We start from the raw sequence: 13,579 nt of genomic DNA, 5'->3' as shown, positions 1-13,579 counted from the left end.
CGCGAGGACCTGGGTGGCTGGGACCCCCCAAAGAGGGCGGGGACGCCCCTGCCACCCCAGGACCCCCCCCTCGCTGCCAGGGGGGACCCGGTCCCCCCAAAAAAGTCACAGGGAAAACAGACGTGGTGCAAAAAAGAGCTTTATGGGGGTGGGGGGGGGGACACGACCCGGGGGACCCCACGGCAAAAACTGTCCTGTGTCCCCCAACACTGACCCAGGCAGGGTGACGGGGTGGGGGGCTCCCAGGTGCCCGGTGTCCCCTCCTGGGGGACCCCGGTGTCCTGGCCTGGGGGGTGGGGGGCAAGTGTCCCCTTCCTGGGGGACCCTGGTGTCCGGTCCCCAGGGGACCAAGTGTCCCCTCCCTTGGGGACCCCAATATCCTGGCCTGGGGGGATCCCGTGTCGCCCCCTAGGGGGACAAGGGGGTCCTGGCCTTGGGGGGGGCAAGTGTCCCCTCTCTTGGGGACCTCGGTGTCCTGTCTGGGGGGATCCGGTGTCCCCTCCCTGAGGGACAATGGTGTCCTGGCCTTGGGGGGGCCCAAGTGTCCCCTCTCTTGGGGACCCTGGTGTCCTGTCCCCAGAAGACCCCCATCCCCTTGGCCCCAGAGGACCCCGGTGTCCTGGCCTGGGGGGGGGGGGATCCAGCGTCCCCTCCCTGGGGGACAATGGTGTCCTGTCCCCAGAGGACCCCAGTGTCCCCTCCCTGGGGGGTCCCCGGCCCGCTGTCCCCGCGTCCCCCCGCTAGCACTCGACGCCGTAGCGGCCGAAGTGCCGCAGGAGGACGCCGAGCTGCAGGTGGACGGTGCCGGCGGCCTCGGTGCGCAAGCGGAATCGGTCGGCGGCGCCGGCGGTGACGGCCTCGGGGGCTCGGAGTTGGGGACCCCCCCCCACCAGGCGTTGGCTCAACCGTTCCCGCCAAGTCCCCCGTGGGCGCCAGGTGACGCAGGCCAGCGCGTGGCACCCGGGGGTGGCCGGTACGTGGCAGAAACCGTAGCCCAGCACCTCGTTGCGCCCCAGCCCGTCTTGGTGCCAGACCTGCAGGTGCAGCTTGGGCCAACCTGGGGGGGGGACACGATGGGGACAGGGGGGCGTCAGGGACATCGGGGGGGACACACGGGGGACGTGGCAGGGGACGCTCACGGTACCTTGCAGCCCCTTGGTGGCAAAGTGGACGTCGAGGGGGTGACACCAATAGGCCACGTCGTCCGCCTGGGGGTCGTCCACTTGGGTCTGGCCGGACCCCAGCCCCGAAAGCAGCTTCCAGGCGCCGCCTGCGAGGGGGGGGGACACACACAGAGACAGAGGTGACGGCCACCCTGGTGTCACCCCCTCGCCGGTGTCCCCTAAAATCCCGGGGACCCCCGCTCACCGGCGTGCAGCCCCCACTTGCAGAAGAGGCGGCGCTGGGGGAAGCCGCTGGCCCCCACGATCTGCCCAATGACGTGCACCTCCGCCATGCCGCTGCCTGCGGGGACGGTGGCGGGGGGACGGTGGCGGGGGGGACCCCCCACGGTGCCCCGGCCTCCCAGCAGGGCTGCAGGCCACCCCCTCGTTGCACCCCCCATATCACCCCCGTTGCAGCCCTCCTTGCACCCCCATTTCTCCATCCCCCCATTGCACCCCCATATCCTCCAGTGCACCCCCACATCCCCATTGCACCCCGTTATTGCACGCCGAGAGCCCCCCACATCCCCATTGCACCCCGTTATTGCACCCCCATATCCCCCACTGCAGCCCCATAGCCCCCACATCCCCATTGCACCCCGTTATTGCACCCCCATATCCCCATCGCAGCCCCATAGCTCCCACTGCACCCCAATATCCCCATCGCAGCCCCATAGCCCCCACTGCACCCCCATATCCCCATTGCGCCCCGTTATTGCACCCCCATATCCCCATCGCAGCCCCATAGCCCCTCACTGCCCCCCACATCCCCATCGAAGCCCCACAGCCCCCACTGCACCCCCATATCCCCATTGCACCCCAATATCCCCCACCGCAGCCCCATAACCCCCATTATTGCACCCCAATCATTTCCCCCATGCACCCCCATACCCCCCAATCGCACCCCCGTTGCACCCCGTTATCGCACTCCCATTCCCCCCATTGCACCCCCATATCCCCCCACCGCACCCCCATTTACACACAGCCCCCCCCCCCCCACCCTGGTGCTCGGCGCTGCGCACTGTAGCCGCGCATGCGCACTGGGGCGCGCCAGCACCCACCCCTGCCTCGCGCATGCGCGCTGCGCCGCTCCCGGCCCCAGCTCGTCTTCCCCTCACTCACTTCCGGGACCCGTTGCCGCGGCAACGCGCGGTGCCAACGCCACCGTCCCATTGGCCACGCGGCTGCAAGCCCCGCCCAGGAGGGGGTGGACCCACGACCCCTGCTCGATGCCGCCATATTGGGAAGGTCACGTATAACTGAGGCGCCATTGTTGGATCCGCCATCTTGTGTGCACTGAGCGCTTCTACTACGCGCTCCGCCATCTTGAGAAGGTCACGGTGTGTGGCACCTATAATTCCGACGCTATTCTTGGGGCGCCATCTTGTGTGTACCAGTGAGCATCGTCATGCTGTACACTGTGGCCGCCATCTTGAGTGTACCAGTGTGAGTCTTGATGCGGTACACCGTGGCCGCCATCTTGGGTGTCCCCGTGGGGGGAAGCCAGGACATGTGTCCCCACGCGTGTCCCTGTGTGCCCCAAAACTTGGGGGTACGGGAACGCTGGGGGGGGCCCCTGTGCGGCGCTGGATGGACTCAGAGGCACAGCAGAGGGGAGGGGGGATCCTTTACTGACTGCTGGGGGGGGTGGGGGGCCAGGCCCAGTGGGGGGCGTGGGGGACAGCGGGGGACAGTCCGGCTGCCCCGGCGGGGTCCCCGGCGTCAGGACTTGGAGTATCTCCGCCGGACGGAGTCGCGGTAGAACTGAAAGATGGTGTCGGCGGCGCGCTGGGCCGCCGCGAGGCACTGCTGCATCTGGGAGGGGGAAAGCGGGGACCCCGTGGTGGGTGGGAGGGAGAGGCCCACCCCGTGGGGGGGGGTCTGCACCCCAAACCCCCCCCCCCCGGGGGTCCCTGAACCCCTCACCTCCTCCACGGAGCAGCTGCCTTTGGTGGTGGCCGTCAGCACCTTCCTCTCGGCGCTGTCGATGGCGAAGGTGAGGACGGCGCGCGCCTCCTGCGAAGAACGGGGCGGGGGGGGCGGTGAGGAGGGCTTGGGGGGGAGCCCCACGGGGTTTGGGGACCCCCCCACCGCCACCCCCGGTGCTCACCTGCTCCTGCCGGGTCGTGGGGTCGAGGACGATGGCACCGGTGGGGTCGAGGGCGCAGGTGACGCCGCAGAAGAGGGAGGAGAGGGGCAGCCCCGCGTCCAGCAGCCCCATGCAGGCAGCGTTGAGGCAGCAGGAGAGAAGCTGGGAGCGGGGGGTGTCAAGGGGGGGGGGGCAGGGAGGCCCCCAAACACAAACACAGCTCTAACCCCCCCCCTTTCCCCCCCAAAACACGGGCACCGGGCGGAGCTGCCCCCCAAGGATACGGAGCCGGCGTCGCTGAGCACCTGCAGGACGAGGGTGATGGCGGTGCGGGGGTGCAGCACCCCCAAAACCACCGCCTCGCAGGTCCGCCGCAGGAGCTGCTCCCGGCTGCGCTCCACCACGCCTGTGGACGGGACCGGGGAGCCGGGGAGGGCTCAGCCGGGGGGTCCCGCGGGGGCGGTGACACCCCGGGGACCCTCCCGGGATGGGGTCGGGGGGGGGGGGGGGACGGGACACGGACGGACCCACCTGGCAGCCCCACTTTGGGGCGCAGCAGCACCTCCAGCACCGCCCGGTCCGGGAGCTCCTTGCTGCCCTTCACCTCCGCGGGGCCGTAGAGCCCAGCCAGCACCGAGGTGTCGCCTGGGAAGGGAGCGGGGAGCGCGGTCACCGACGGGAGAACGCAGCAGGGGGGGACACCCGGCCGCGGGGCCGGGTTAGAGGGAGGGGGAGGCGGTGAGGGGAGGCCCCGCAGCCCGGCGCACCCTGCAGGAAGGCGGCCGAGCCGTCGGGCCGCGACAGCAGCCCCTGCTCGCAGGAGAAAGGCCGCAGGCAACACCCGCCACTCGCCGCCGCCATCTTCTCCTCCTCCTGCTCCGCCGCCGCCATGGCCGCCGCTTCCGCTTCCGGGGCGCGAAGACACGCCCCCTCCTCCGCGTCTGACCCCGCCCCTTAGCCTGAAACCCCGCTTCTGGTCACGCCCCTTAGCCTGGAACTCCGCCCCGGGCCCGAGGCCACGCCCCGCCGTTTGAGCACGCCCCGAGCCCCCGCCCCTGGCCTGAGACCACGCCCCCCGAAAACCCCGCCCCGGGCCCGAGGCCACGCCCCGCAGTTTGAGCACGCCCCGAGGCCACGCCCCGGGGCCGAGGCCCCGCCCCCGCCCTCGATGTCCCGCCCCGGGCCCGAGGCCCCGCCCCGCCGTTTGACCACGCCCCAGAAAGCCCCGCCCCTCAGAAGATGGCGGCGGTGGCGGCCTGGCGGGCGCTGCGGTGGCGGCTCCTGCGGACCCCGGGCCCGGGCCCGGCCCGGCGCCTCAGCACCGCCGTGAGTGGGGCCGGGGACCGGCTTGTCCCCGCCGTGTCACCCCCCCCGGGGCCCTCCACCCCCATCCGCGGGCCCCCACGTCCCCCCAGCCCGTCCCCATATCCCCGCGTCCCTCAGCCCCGTCCCGGTGTCCCCACGTCCCCGTGTGTGTCCCTTCACCCGGTGCCACGTCTCAGTGTCCCCACGTCCCACATCCCCGTGTCCCCACATCCCCGTGTCCCTTCACCTGTCCCCACGTCCCCGTGTCACCCCACCCCATCCCCGTGTCCCCACGTCCCCCCACCCCTGTGTCCCCACGTCCCTGTGTCCCCACATCCCCTTGTCCCCCAACCCCGTCCCTGTGTCCCCCGTCCCTGTGTCCCCCCACCCCATCCCTGTGTCCCCACGTCCCCGTGTCCCCCACGCCGTCCCCGTGTCTCCACGTCCCCGTGTCCCCCCATCCCCGTGTCCCCACGTCCCCGTGTCCCCCACGCCATCCCCGTGCCCCCCCATCCCCGTGTCCCCACATCCCGGTGTCCCCCCATCCCCGTGTCCCCACGTCCCCGTGTCCCCCCACGCCGTCCCCGTGTCCCCCCCATCCCCGTGTCCCCACGTCCCTGTGATCCCCCATGCTGTCCCCGTGTCCCCACGTCCCCCAACTCCATCCCCGTGTCCCCCGTCCCTGTGTCCCCCCACCCCATCCCTGTGTCCCCACGTCCCCGTGTCCCCCACACCGTCCCCGTGTCCCCCACGCCATCCCCGTGTCCCCCCCATCCCCGTGTCCCCACGTCCCTGTGTTCCCCCATGCCGTCCCCGTGTCCCCACGTCCCCCAACTCCATCCCCGTGTCCCCACGTCCCCGTGTCCCCCCACGCCGTCCCCCTGTCCCCACGTCCCACGCCCTCCCCGATCATTGGCCCTGCAGGGGGTGGGACAGGAGGGAGGCGCCTGGGGCCCCTTTTGGGGGGGTTTTTGGGAGCGGGACAGGGCCGGGGGAGCCGGGGACACCCAGGGGACATCCCGCTGTCGCTGTCCCCGTCCCCTGCCGCGGCAGGAGTTCCCCTCGCCGGAGGAGAAGCCGCAGTTCCCCGGCGCCTCGGCCGACTTCGCCGACCGGCTGGAGTTCATCCAGCCCAACGTCATCTCGGGCATCCCCGTCTACCGGGTGATGGACCGGCAGGGCCACATCGTCAACCCCGCCGAGGACCCCCAGGTCAGCCCCGCGGCTGGGGGGACCCCGAGGGGACGGGGACGGGGCGTCCCGGGCACGCGGCGCCCCGAACGCGCGACGTCTGGGGGCGGGACGCGCCAAACGTGTCGTGTCTGGGTATGTGACACCCCAAACGTGTCACGTTCAGGTGTGTGACGCCCTGAACACGCCACAGCCAGGCATGTGACACCCCAAACACGCAACATCCAAGCATGTGGCAACCTAAACGTGGAATGTGTGGGGACATGACACCCCGAACACGTAATGTGTGGGGACATGACACCCCGAACATGCCAGAGCCAGGCACGTGACACCCCAAACATGTCACGTTCAGGTATGTGACGCCCTGAACACGCCACACCCAGGCATGTGACACCCCAAACATGTCACGTTCAGGTGTGTGACGCCCTGAACATGCCACACCCAGGCATTTGACACCCCAAACATGCAACATCCAAGCATGTGACACCCCAAACACATAATGTCTGGGGACATGACACCCCGAACATGCAACATCCAAGCATGTGGCACCCCACACACGTAAGGTCTGGGGACATGACAGCCCGAACATGCCACACCCAGGCACATGACACCCCAAACACATAATATGTGGGGACATGACACCCCAAACATGCCAGAGCCAGGCATGTGACACCCCAAACATGTCATGTTCAGGTGTGTGACGCCCTGAACACGCCACACCCAGGCATTTGACACCCCAAACATGCAACATCCAAGCATGTGGCACCCCAAACATGTAATGTCTGGGGACATGACACCCCAAACATGCCAGAGCCAGGCATGTGACACCCCAAATATGTCATGTTCAGGTGTGTGATGCCCTAAACATGCCAGAGCCAGGCACGTGACACCCCAAACATGCAACATCCAAGCATGTGACACCCCAAACACATAATGTCTGGGGACGTGACACCCCGAACATGCAACATCCAAGCATGTGGCACCCCACACACGTAAGGTCTGGGGACATGACACCCCGAACATGCCACACCCAGGCACATGACACCCCAAACACATAATATGTGGGGACATGACACCCCAAACATGCCAGAGCCAGGCAAGTGACACCCCAAATATGCAACATCCAAGCATGTGGCACCCCAAACATGTAATGTCTGGGGACATGACACCCCAAACATGCCAGAGCCAGGCATGTGACACCCCAAACATGTCATGTTCAGGTATGTGACGCCCTGAACACGCCACACCCAGGCATGGGGCACCCCAAACACGTAATGTCTGGGGACATGACACCCCGAACATGCTAGAGCCAGGCATGTGACACCCCAAACATGTCATGTTCAGGTATGTGACACCCTGAACACGCCACACCCAGGCATGTGACACCCCAAACATGCAACATCCAAGCATGTGGCACCCCAAACATGTAATGTCTGGGGACATGACACCCCGAACATGCAATGTCCAAGCATGTGGCACCCCACACACGTAAGGTCTGGGGATACGACACCCCAAACATGTAATGTCTGGGGACATGACACCCCGAACATGCTGGAGCCAGGCTTGTGACACCCCAAACATGTCATGTTCAGGTATGTGATGCCCTGAACACGCCACACCCAGGCATGGGGCACCCCAAACACGTAATGTCTGGGGACGTGACACCCCGAACATGCAACATCCAAGCATGTGGCACCCCACACACGTAAGGTCTGGGGACATGACAGCCCGAACATGCCACACCCAGACACATGACACCCCAAACACATAATATGTGGGGACATGACACCCCAAACATGCCAGAGCCAGGCACGTGACACCCCAAATATGCAACATCCAAGCATGTGGCACCCCAAACATGTAATGTCTGGGGACATGACACCCCAAACATGCCAGAGCCAGGCATGTGACACCCCAAACATGTCATGTTCAGGTATGTGACGCTCTGAACACGCCACACCCAGGCATGGGGCACCCCAAACACGTAATGTCTGGGGACATGACACCCCGAACATGCTGGAGCCAGGCTTGTGACACCCCAAACATGTCATGTTCAGGTATGTGACGCCCTGAACACGCCACACCCAGGCATGTGACACCCCAAACATGCAACATCCAAGCATGTGGCACCCCAAACATGTAATGTCTGGGGACATGACACCCCAAACATGCCAGAGCCAGGCACGTGACACCCCAAATATGTCATGTTCAGGTGTGTGACGCCCTGAACATGCCAGAGCCAGGCACGTGACACCCCAAACATGCAACATCCAAGCATGTGACACCCCAAACACATAATGTCTGGGGACGTGACACCCCGAACATGCAACATCCAAGCATGTGGCACCCCACACACGTAAGGTCTGGGGACATGACAGCCCGAACATGCCACACCCAGGCACATGACACCCCAAACACATAATATGTGGGGACATGACACCCCAAACATGCCAGAGCCAGGCATGTGACATCCCAAACATGTCATGTTCAGGTATGTGATGCCCTGAACACGCCACACCCAGGCATGTGACACCGCAAACATGCAACATCCAAGCATGTGGCACCCCAAACATGTAATGTCTGGGGACATGACACCCCAAACATGCCAGAGCCAGGCATGTGACACCCCAAACATGTCATGTTCAGGTATGTGACACCCTGAACATGCCAGAGCCAGGCACATGACACCCCAAACACGTAATATGTGGGGACATGACACCCCAAACATGCTAGAGCCAGGCATGTGACACCCCAAATATGCAACACCCAAGCATGTGGCACCCCAAACATGTAATGTCTGGGGACATGACACCCCAAACATGCCAGAGCCAGGCATGTGACACCCCAAACATGTCATGTTCAGGTATGTGACGCTCTGAACACGCCACACCCAGGCATGGGGCACCCCAAACACGTAATGTCTGGGGACATGACACCCCGAACATGCTGGAGCCAGGCTTGTGACACCCCAAACATGTCATGTTCAGGTATGTGACGCCCTGAACACGCCACACCCAGGCATGTGACACCCCAAACATGCAACATCCAAGCATGTGGCACCCCAAACATGTAATGTCTGGGGACGTGACACCCCGAACACGCCACACCCAGGCATGTGACACCCCAAACATGCACCATCCAAGCATGTGGCACCCCAAACACGTAATCTCTGGGGACGTGACACCCCAAACATGCCAGAGCCAGGCATGTGACACCCCAAACACGTAACATCTGGCGACATGACACCCCAAACGTGCAACATCCAAGCATGTGGCGCCCCAATCATGCGCCAAGCAGGTCCAGGGTACCCCAAACCCATGACATCCACACGTATGACACCCCAGACCCGTGACATCCACACGTATGACACCCCAAACACGTGCTACCCCTCTACGTGGGACCCCAAACCCGCAGCACCCAAGCGCGTGACACCACCCCCCCCCCCCCAACGTGGGACGCACCACGGCCCGCGACACCCCACGGACACGGCAGCAAACCGTGTGACGCCACGTGTTTGGCGGGGGGTGTGTGGGGGGAGGGGGAGAGCGGGGGACACCCCAAAAAACCTCCCCCCCGTGTCCCCCCGCAGCTGCCCAAGGAGCTGGTGCTGAAGCTCTACAAGACCATGACGCTCCTCAACACCATGGACCGCATCCTCTACGAGTCCCAGCGCCAGGTAGCGATAACGGGGGGGGGGGGGACACACGATGACGACGACGACACCCCAAGAGTGGGACCCCCCAACACGCCGTGCCCCCCCCCTTCCCAGGGCCGTATCTCCTTCTACATGACCAACTACGGGGAGGAGGGGACGCACGTCGGCAGCGCGGCCGCGCTGGATGACACCGACCTGGTTTTTGGGCAGTACCGGGAGGCGGGTAAGGGGGAGCGGTCCCCAATTTGGGGGGCAGCGGGCTCGGGGCGGGGGGTTGTCCCCAATTTCATCGGTGTCATCTGGTGTGTGTGTCCCCCCCCCACTTCCAGGCGTGCTGATGTACCGGGGCTACCCCCTGGACCTCTTCATGGCGCAGTGTTACGGCAACACCAGCGACACCGGCAAGGGCCGGCAGATGCCGGTCCACTACGGCTGCCGCGACCGCCATTTCGTCACCATCTCGTCCCCGTTGGCCACCCAAATCCCGCAAGGTGCCTTGTCCCCGGCCCCCCGCCGCGTGTCCCTGAACACCCCCGACCCCCTCCCTCCCTTCCCCGCAGCCGTGGGGGCCGCCTACACCATCAAGCGCGCCGACGCCAACCGGGCGGTGATCTGTTATTTCGGGGAGGGGGCGGCCAGCGAAGGGGACGCCCACGCCGGCTTCAACTTCGCCGCCACCCTCGAGTGTCCCATCATCTTCTTCTGCCGTAACAACGGCTACGCCATCTCCACCCCGACCTCCGAGCAATACCGCGGTGACGGCATCGGTAAGGCGACGGACGCGGGGTTTTGGGGTTCAGGGCCCGCACCCCCAACTCACCCCCGCTCCCCGCAGCGGCGCGCGGCCCCGGCTACGGCCTGATGTCTATCCGGGTGGACGGCAACGACGTCTTCGCCGTTTATAACGCCACCAAAGAAGCCCGGCGGCGCGCCGTGGCGGAGAACCAACCCTTTCTCATCGAAGCCATGACCTACCGGTACGCCGGGGAGGGGAGCGAGGTGGGGTGACGCACCCCAAAAATACTTTTTTAAGGGGTTTTTTTTGTTTTTTTCTTGGTTTTTTAACCTCTTCCCCGGCAGCATCGGCCACCACAGCACCAGCGACGACAGCTCGGCGTACCGGTCGGTGGATGAGGTGAATTATTGGGACAAACAGGATCACCCCATCTCCCGCCTGCGGCACTACATGCTGAACCGGGGCTGGTGGGACGAGGAGGAGGAGAAGGGCTGGCGGAAGAGCTCCCGCAAGATGGTAATAATGGGGGGATCCCCTGGGATCTGGGGGGGGATCCCCGGGATTTTGGGGAGGGGATCCCTGGGATTTTGGGGAGGGATCCTCGGGATTTCAGGGAGGGGTCCCTGGGATGTTGGGGAAGGGGATCCTCGGGATTTTGGGGAGGGATCCCTGGGATTTCAGGGAGGGGATCCCCTGGATTTTGGGGAAGGGGATCCCTGGGATTTTGGGGAGGGATCCCTGGGATTTTGGAGAAGGGGATCCCTGGGATTTTGGGGAGGGATCCCCGGGATTTTGGGGAGAGATCCCTGGGATTTAGAGGAGGTGATCCCCAGGATTTTGGGGAGAGATCCCTGGGATTTAGAGGAGGTGATCCCCAGGATTTTGGGGAGGGATCCCTGGGATTTTGGGGAGGGATCCCCAAGATTTTGGGAAGGGGATCCTTGGGATTTTGGGGAGGGGATCCTTGGGATTTTGGGGAGGGGGATCCCTGGGAGTTTGGGGAGGGGGATCCCCGGGAATTCAGGAAGGGCATCCCTGGGATTTTGGGGAGGGATTCCTGGGATTTTGGGGAAGGGGATCCTCGGGATATTGGGGAGGGGATCCCTGGGATACTGGGGAAGGGAATCCCTGGGATTTTGGGGAAGGGGATCCTTGTGATTTTGGGGAGAGATCCCTGGGATTTTGGAGGAGGGGATCCCTGGCATTTTGGGGAGGGATCCCCGGGATTTTGAGGAGGTGATCCCCAGGATTTTGGGGAGGGATCCCTGGGATTTTGAGGAGGGGGTCCCCAGGATTTTGGGGAGAGATCCCTGGGATTTAGAGGAGGTGATCCCCAGGATTTTGGGGAGGGATCCCTGGGATTTTGGGGAGGGATCCCCAAGATTTTGGGAAGGGATCCCTGGGATTTTGGGAAGGGGATCCTTGGGATTTTGGGGAGGGGGATCCCCGGGATTTTGGGGAAGGGGATCCCTGGGATTTTGGGGAAGGGGATCCCTGGGACTTTGGGGAAGGGGATCCCTGGGACTTTGGGGAAGGGGATCCCCGGGATTTTGGGGAGGAAAAGGCACCGACGCTGCCCCGCAGGTGATGGAGGCCTTCGAGCAGGCGGAGCGGAAGCCGAAGCCCAACGTGCAGCTCCTCTTCTCCGACGTTTACCGGGAGATGCCGCCTCACCTGCGACGGCAGCGGGCGGCTCTGGAACGGCACCTCCAGCACTACGGGGAGCACTACCCCCTCGAGCACTTCGAAAAGTGACCCCCCCGCACACAAATAAACCCGGCTCTGCGCCCGCCCCGGCTGCTCGGTGGCTGCGTTGGCAAAGGGGATAGACCCCCCCCGGGGGGATTAATACCGATAGACCCCCCCGGGGGGATTAATACCCCGGAGAGGGGAATAGCACCCTTGGCGAGGGGGATTAATCCCTTTTGGGGGGGGTAATCCCCTTGGCAAGGGGGATTAATCCCTTTTGGGGGGGGTTAATCCCCTTGGAGAGGGGGGTTAATCCCTTTTGGGGGGGGTAATCCCCTTGGCAAGGGGGATTAATCCCTTTTGGGGGGGGGTTAATCCCCTTGGAGAGGGGGGTTAATCCCCTTGGGGGGTAATCCCCTTGGAGAGGGGGATCAATCCCTTTTGCAGGGGGTTAATCCCCTTGGCAAGGGGGATCAATCCCTTTTGGGGGGTTAATCCCCTTGGCGAGGGGGATCAATCCCTTTGGGGGGGGGTTAATCCCCTTGGCAAGGGGAATCAATCCCTTTTGGGGGGGGTTAATCCCCTTGGCAAGGGGGATCAATCCCCTTGGAGAGAGGGATTAATCCCTTGGGGGTAATCCCCTTGGAGAGGGGATTAATTGCTTTTGGGGGGGTTAATCCCCTTGGCGAGGGGGATCAATCCCTTTTGGGGGGGTTAATCCCCTTGGCGAGGGGGATCAATCCCTTTTGGGGGGGATCAATCCCTTGGGGGTGGATTAGCCCCCTTGGAAGGGGGAAATAGTCCCCCTTTAGGGGGGATTAAACTCCTTGAGTGGGTAATTAATCCCCTCGGAGGGAGGATTAATTGCCTTGGAGGGGGGCAAATACCCCCCTTTGGGGGGATTAAACTTCTTCAGGGGGCAATTAATCCCCTTGAAGGGGAGGATTAGCCCCTGGGGGGATTAAACTCTTTGAGGGAGTGATTAATCGCCTTGGAGGGAGGAAACACCCCGCTTCGGGGGGATTAAACTCCTTGAGGGGGCAATTAATCCCCTTGAAGGGCGGGATTAAACTCCTTGGGGGGGTAATGAATCCCCTTGAAGGGCGGGATTAAACTCCTTGGGGGGGTAATTAATCCCCTTGAAGGGCGGGATTAAACTCCTTGGGGGGGTAATTAATCTTGGAGGAGGGCTTTAACCCTCTTGGGAGAGGAATTAATCCTCCTGTGAGGAGAATTAGCCCCCTTGGAGGGGGAATTGACTCCCTTTGGGGGGGGGCTTAACCACGTTGGAGCAGGGAATTAACCCCCTTGAGGAGGGATTAAACCCCTTGCACAGGGATTAAATCCCTTGAGGGGGGAATTAAGCCCCTTGGGGTGCATAAACCCCCTTGGAAGGGGGAAGTAGCCCCCTCAGAGGGGGAATTAACCCCTTTTGGGGGGGATTAACATGGTTGGAGGAGTGAATTACCCCCCCTCAAGGAGGGATTAAATCCCTTGAGGAGGGATTAAACCCCTCGAGGAGGGAATTCACCTCCCTGAGGGGGGAATTAACCCCCTCGGGGGGTACTAAACCCCCTGGGGGGGGGATTAGCCGGTGCTTCCCTGGTTCCCCCAGGAGCCATTATGGGATGTCGTCCTCCCAAAACCCTCGCGGGAGCAGCTGGTTTCAAGCTGTGAACTTGGGGGGGGGGGTGTCCAGCACCACCCTGAATGGGGCAAAAAGCGGAGAAACCCGGTCGATCGCCGCCAAG

At 64.0% G+C, this 13,579-nt stretch overlaps 3 protein-coding genes across 4 annotated transcripts; 1 reads left to right on the top strand and 2 right to left on the bottom strand.

The window, feature by feature from the left end:
• Positions 1-441: 441 nt before the first annotated feature.
• On the bottom strand, positions 442-2,621 carry B9D2 (B9 domain containing 2). Of its 2 annotated transcripts, none has more exons than XM_072848884.1 (4): positions 2,286-2,621; positions 1,369-1,464; positions 1,145-1,270; positions 442-1,057 (listed from the first exon to the last, which is right to left on the bottom strand). In XM_072848884.1, the coding sequence occupies exons 2-4, from the start codon at positions 1,454-1,456 to the stop codon at positions 741-743; spliced, it is 531 nt and encodes a 176-aa protein (XP_072704985.1). In that variant the 5' UTR covers positions 1,457-1,464; positions 2,286-2,621; the 3' UTR covers positions 442-740. The 2 variants fall into 2 exon arrangements, with proteins under 2 accessions (XP_072704985.1, XP_072704984.1); XM_072848883.1 differs by lacking the exon at positions 2,286-2,621 and adding an exon at positions 2,164-2,215.
• A 152-nt stretch (positions 2,622-2,773) lies between these two features.
• EXOSC5 (exosome component 5) lies at positions 2,774-4,174 on the bottom strand. Its single transcript, XM_072848882.1, has 6 exons — positions 4,020-4,174; positions 3,784-3,897; positions 3,537-3,658; positions 3,274-3,414; positions 3,090-3,179; positions 2,774-2,978 (listed from the first exon to the last, which is right to left on the bottom strand). Exons 1-6 carry the CDS (start codon positions 4,141-4,143, stop codon positions 2,886-2,888), a joined length of 684 nt encoding a protein of 227 aa, XP_072704983.1. The 5' UTR covers positions 4,144-4,174; the 3' UTR covers positions 2,774-2,885.
• Positions 4,175-4,473: 299 nt separating this feature from the next.
• Positions 4,474-11,930, top strand: BCKDHA (branched chain keto acid dehydrogenase E1 subunit alpha). Its single transcript, XM_072848891.1, has 9 exons — positions 4,474-4,578; positions 5,611-5,769; positions 9,338-9,424; positions 9,518-9,626; positions 9,733-9,894; positions 9,964-10,170; positions 10,239-10,380; positions 10,484-10,655; positions 11,724-11,930. The coding sequence occupies exons 1-9, from the start codon at positions 4,492-4,494 to the stop codon at positions 11,892-11,894; spliced, it is 1,296 nt and encodes a 431-aa protein (XP_072704992.1). The 5' UTR covers positions 4,474-4,491; the 3' UTR covers positions 11,895-11,930.
• The last annotated feature ends 1,649 nt before the right edge of the window (positions 11,931-13,579 follow it).

The sequence above is a fragment of the Ciconia boyciana genome, chromosome 33 (assembly GCF_034638445.1).
Source record: "Ciconia boyciana chromosome 33, ASM3463844v1, whole genome shotgun sequence".
NCBI lineage: Eukaryota > Metazoa > Chordata > Aves > Ciconiiformes > Ciconiidae > Ciconia > Ciconia boyciana.
This window is presented reverse-complemented; position numbering and strand designations above follow the sequence as displayed.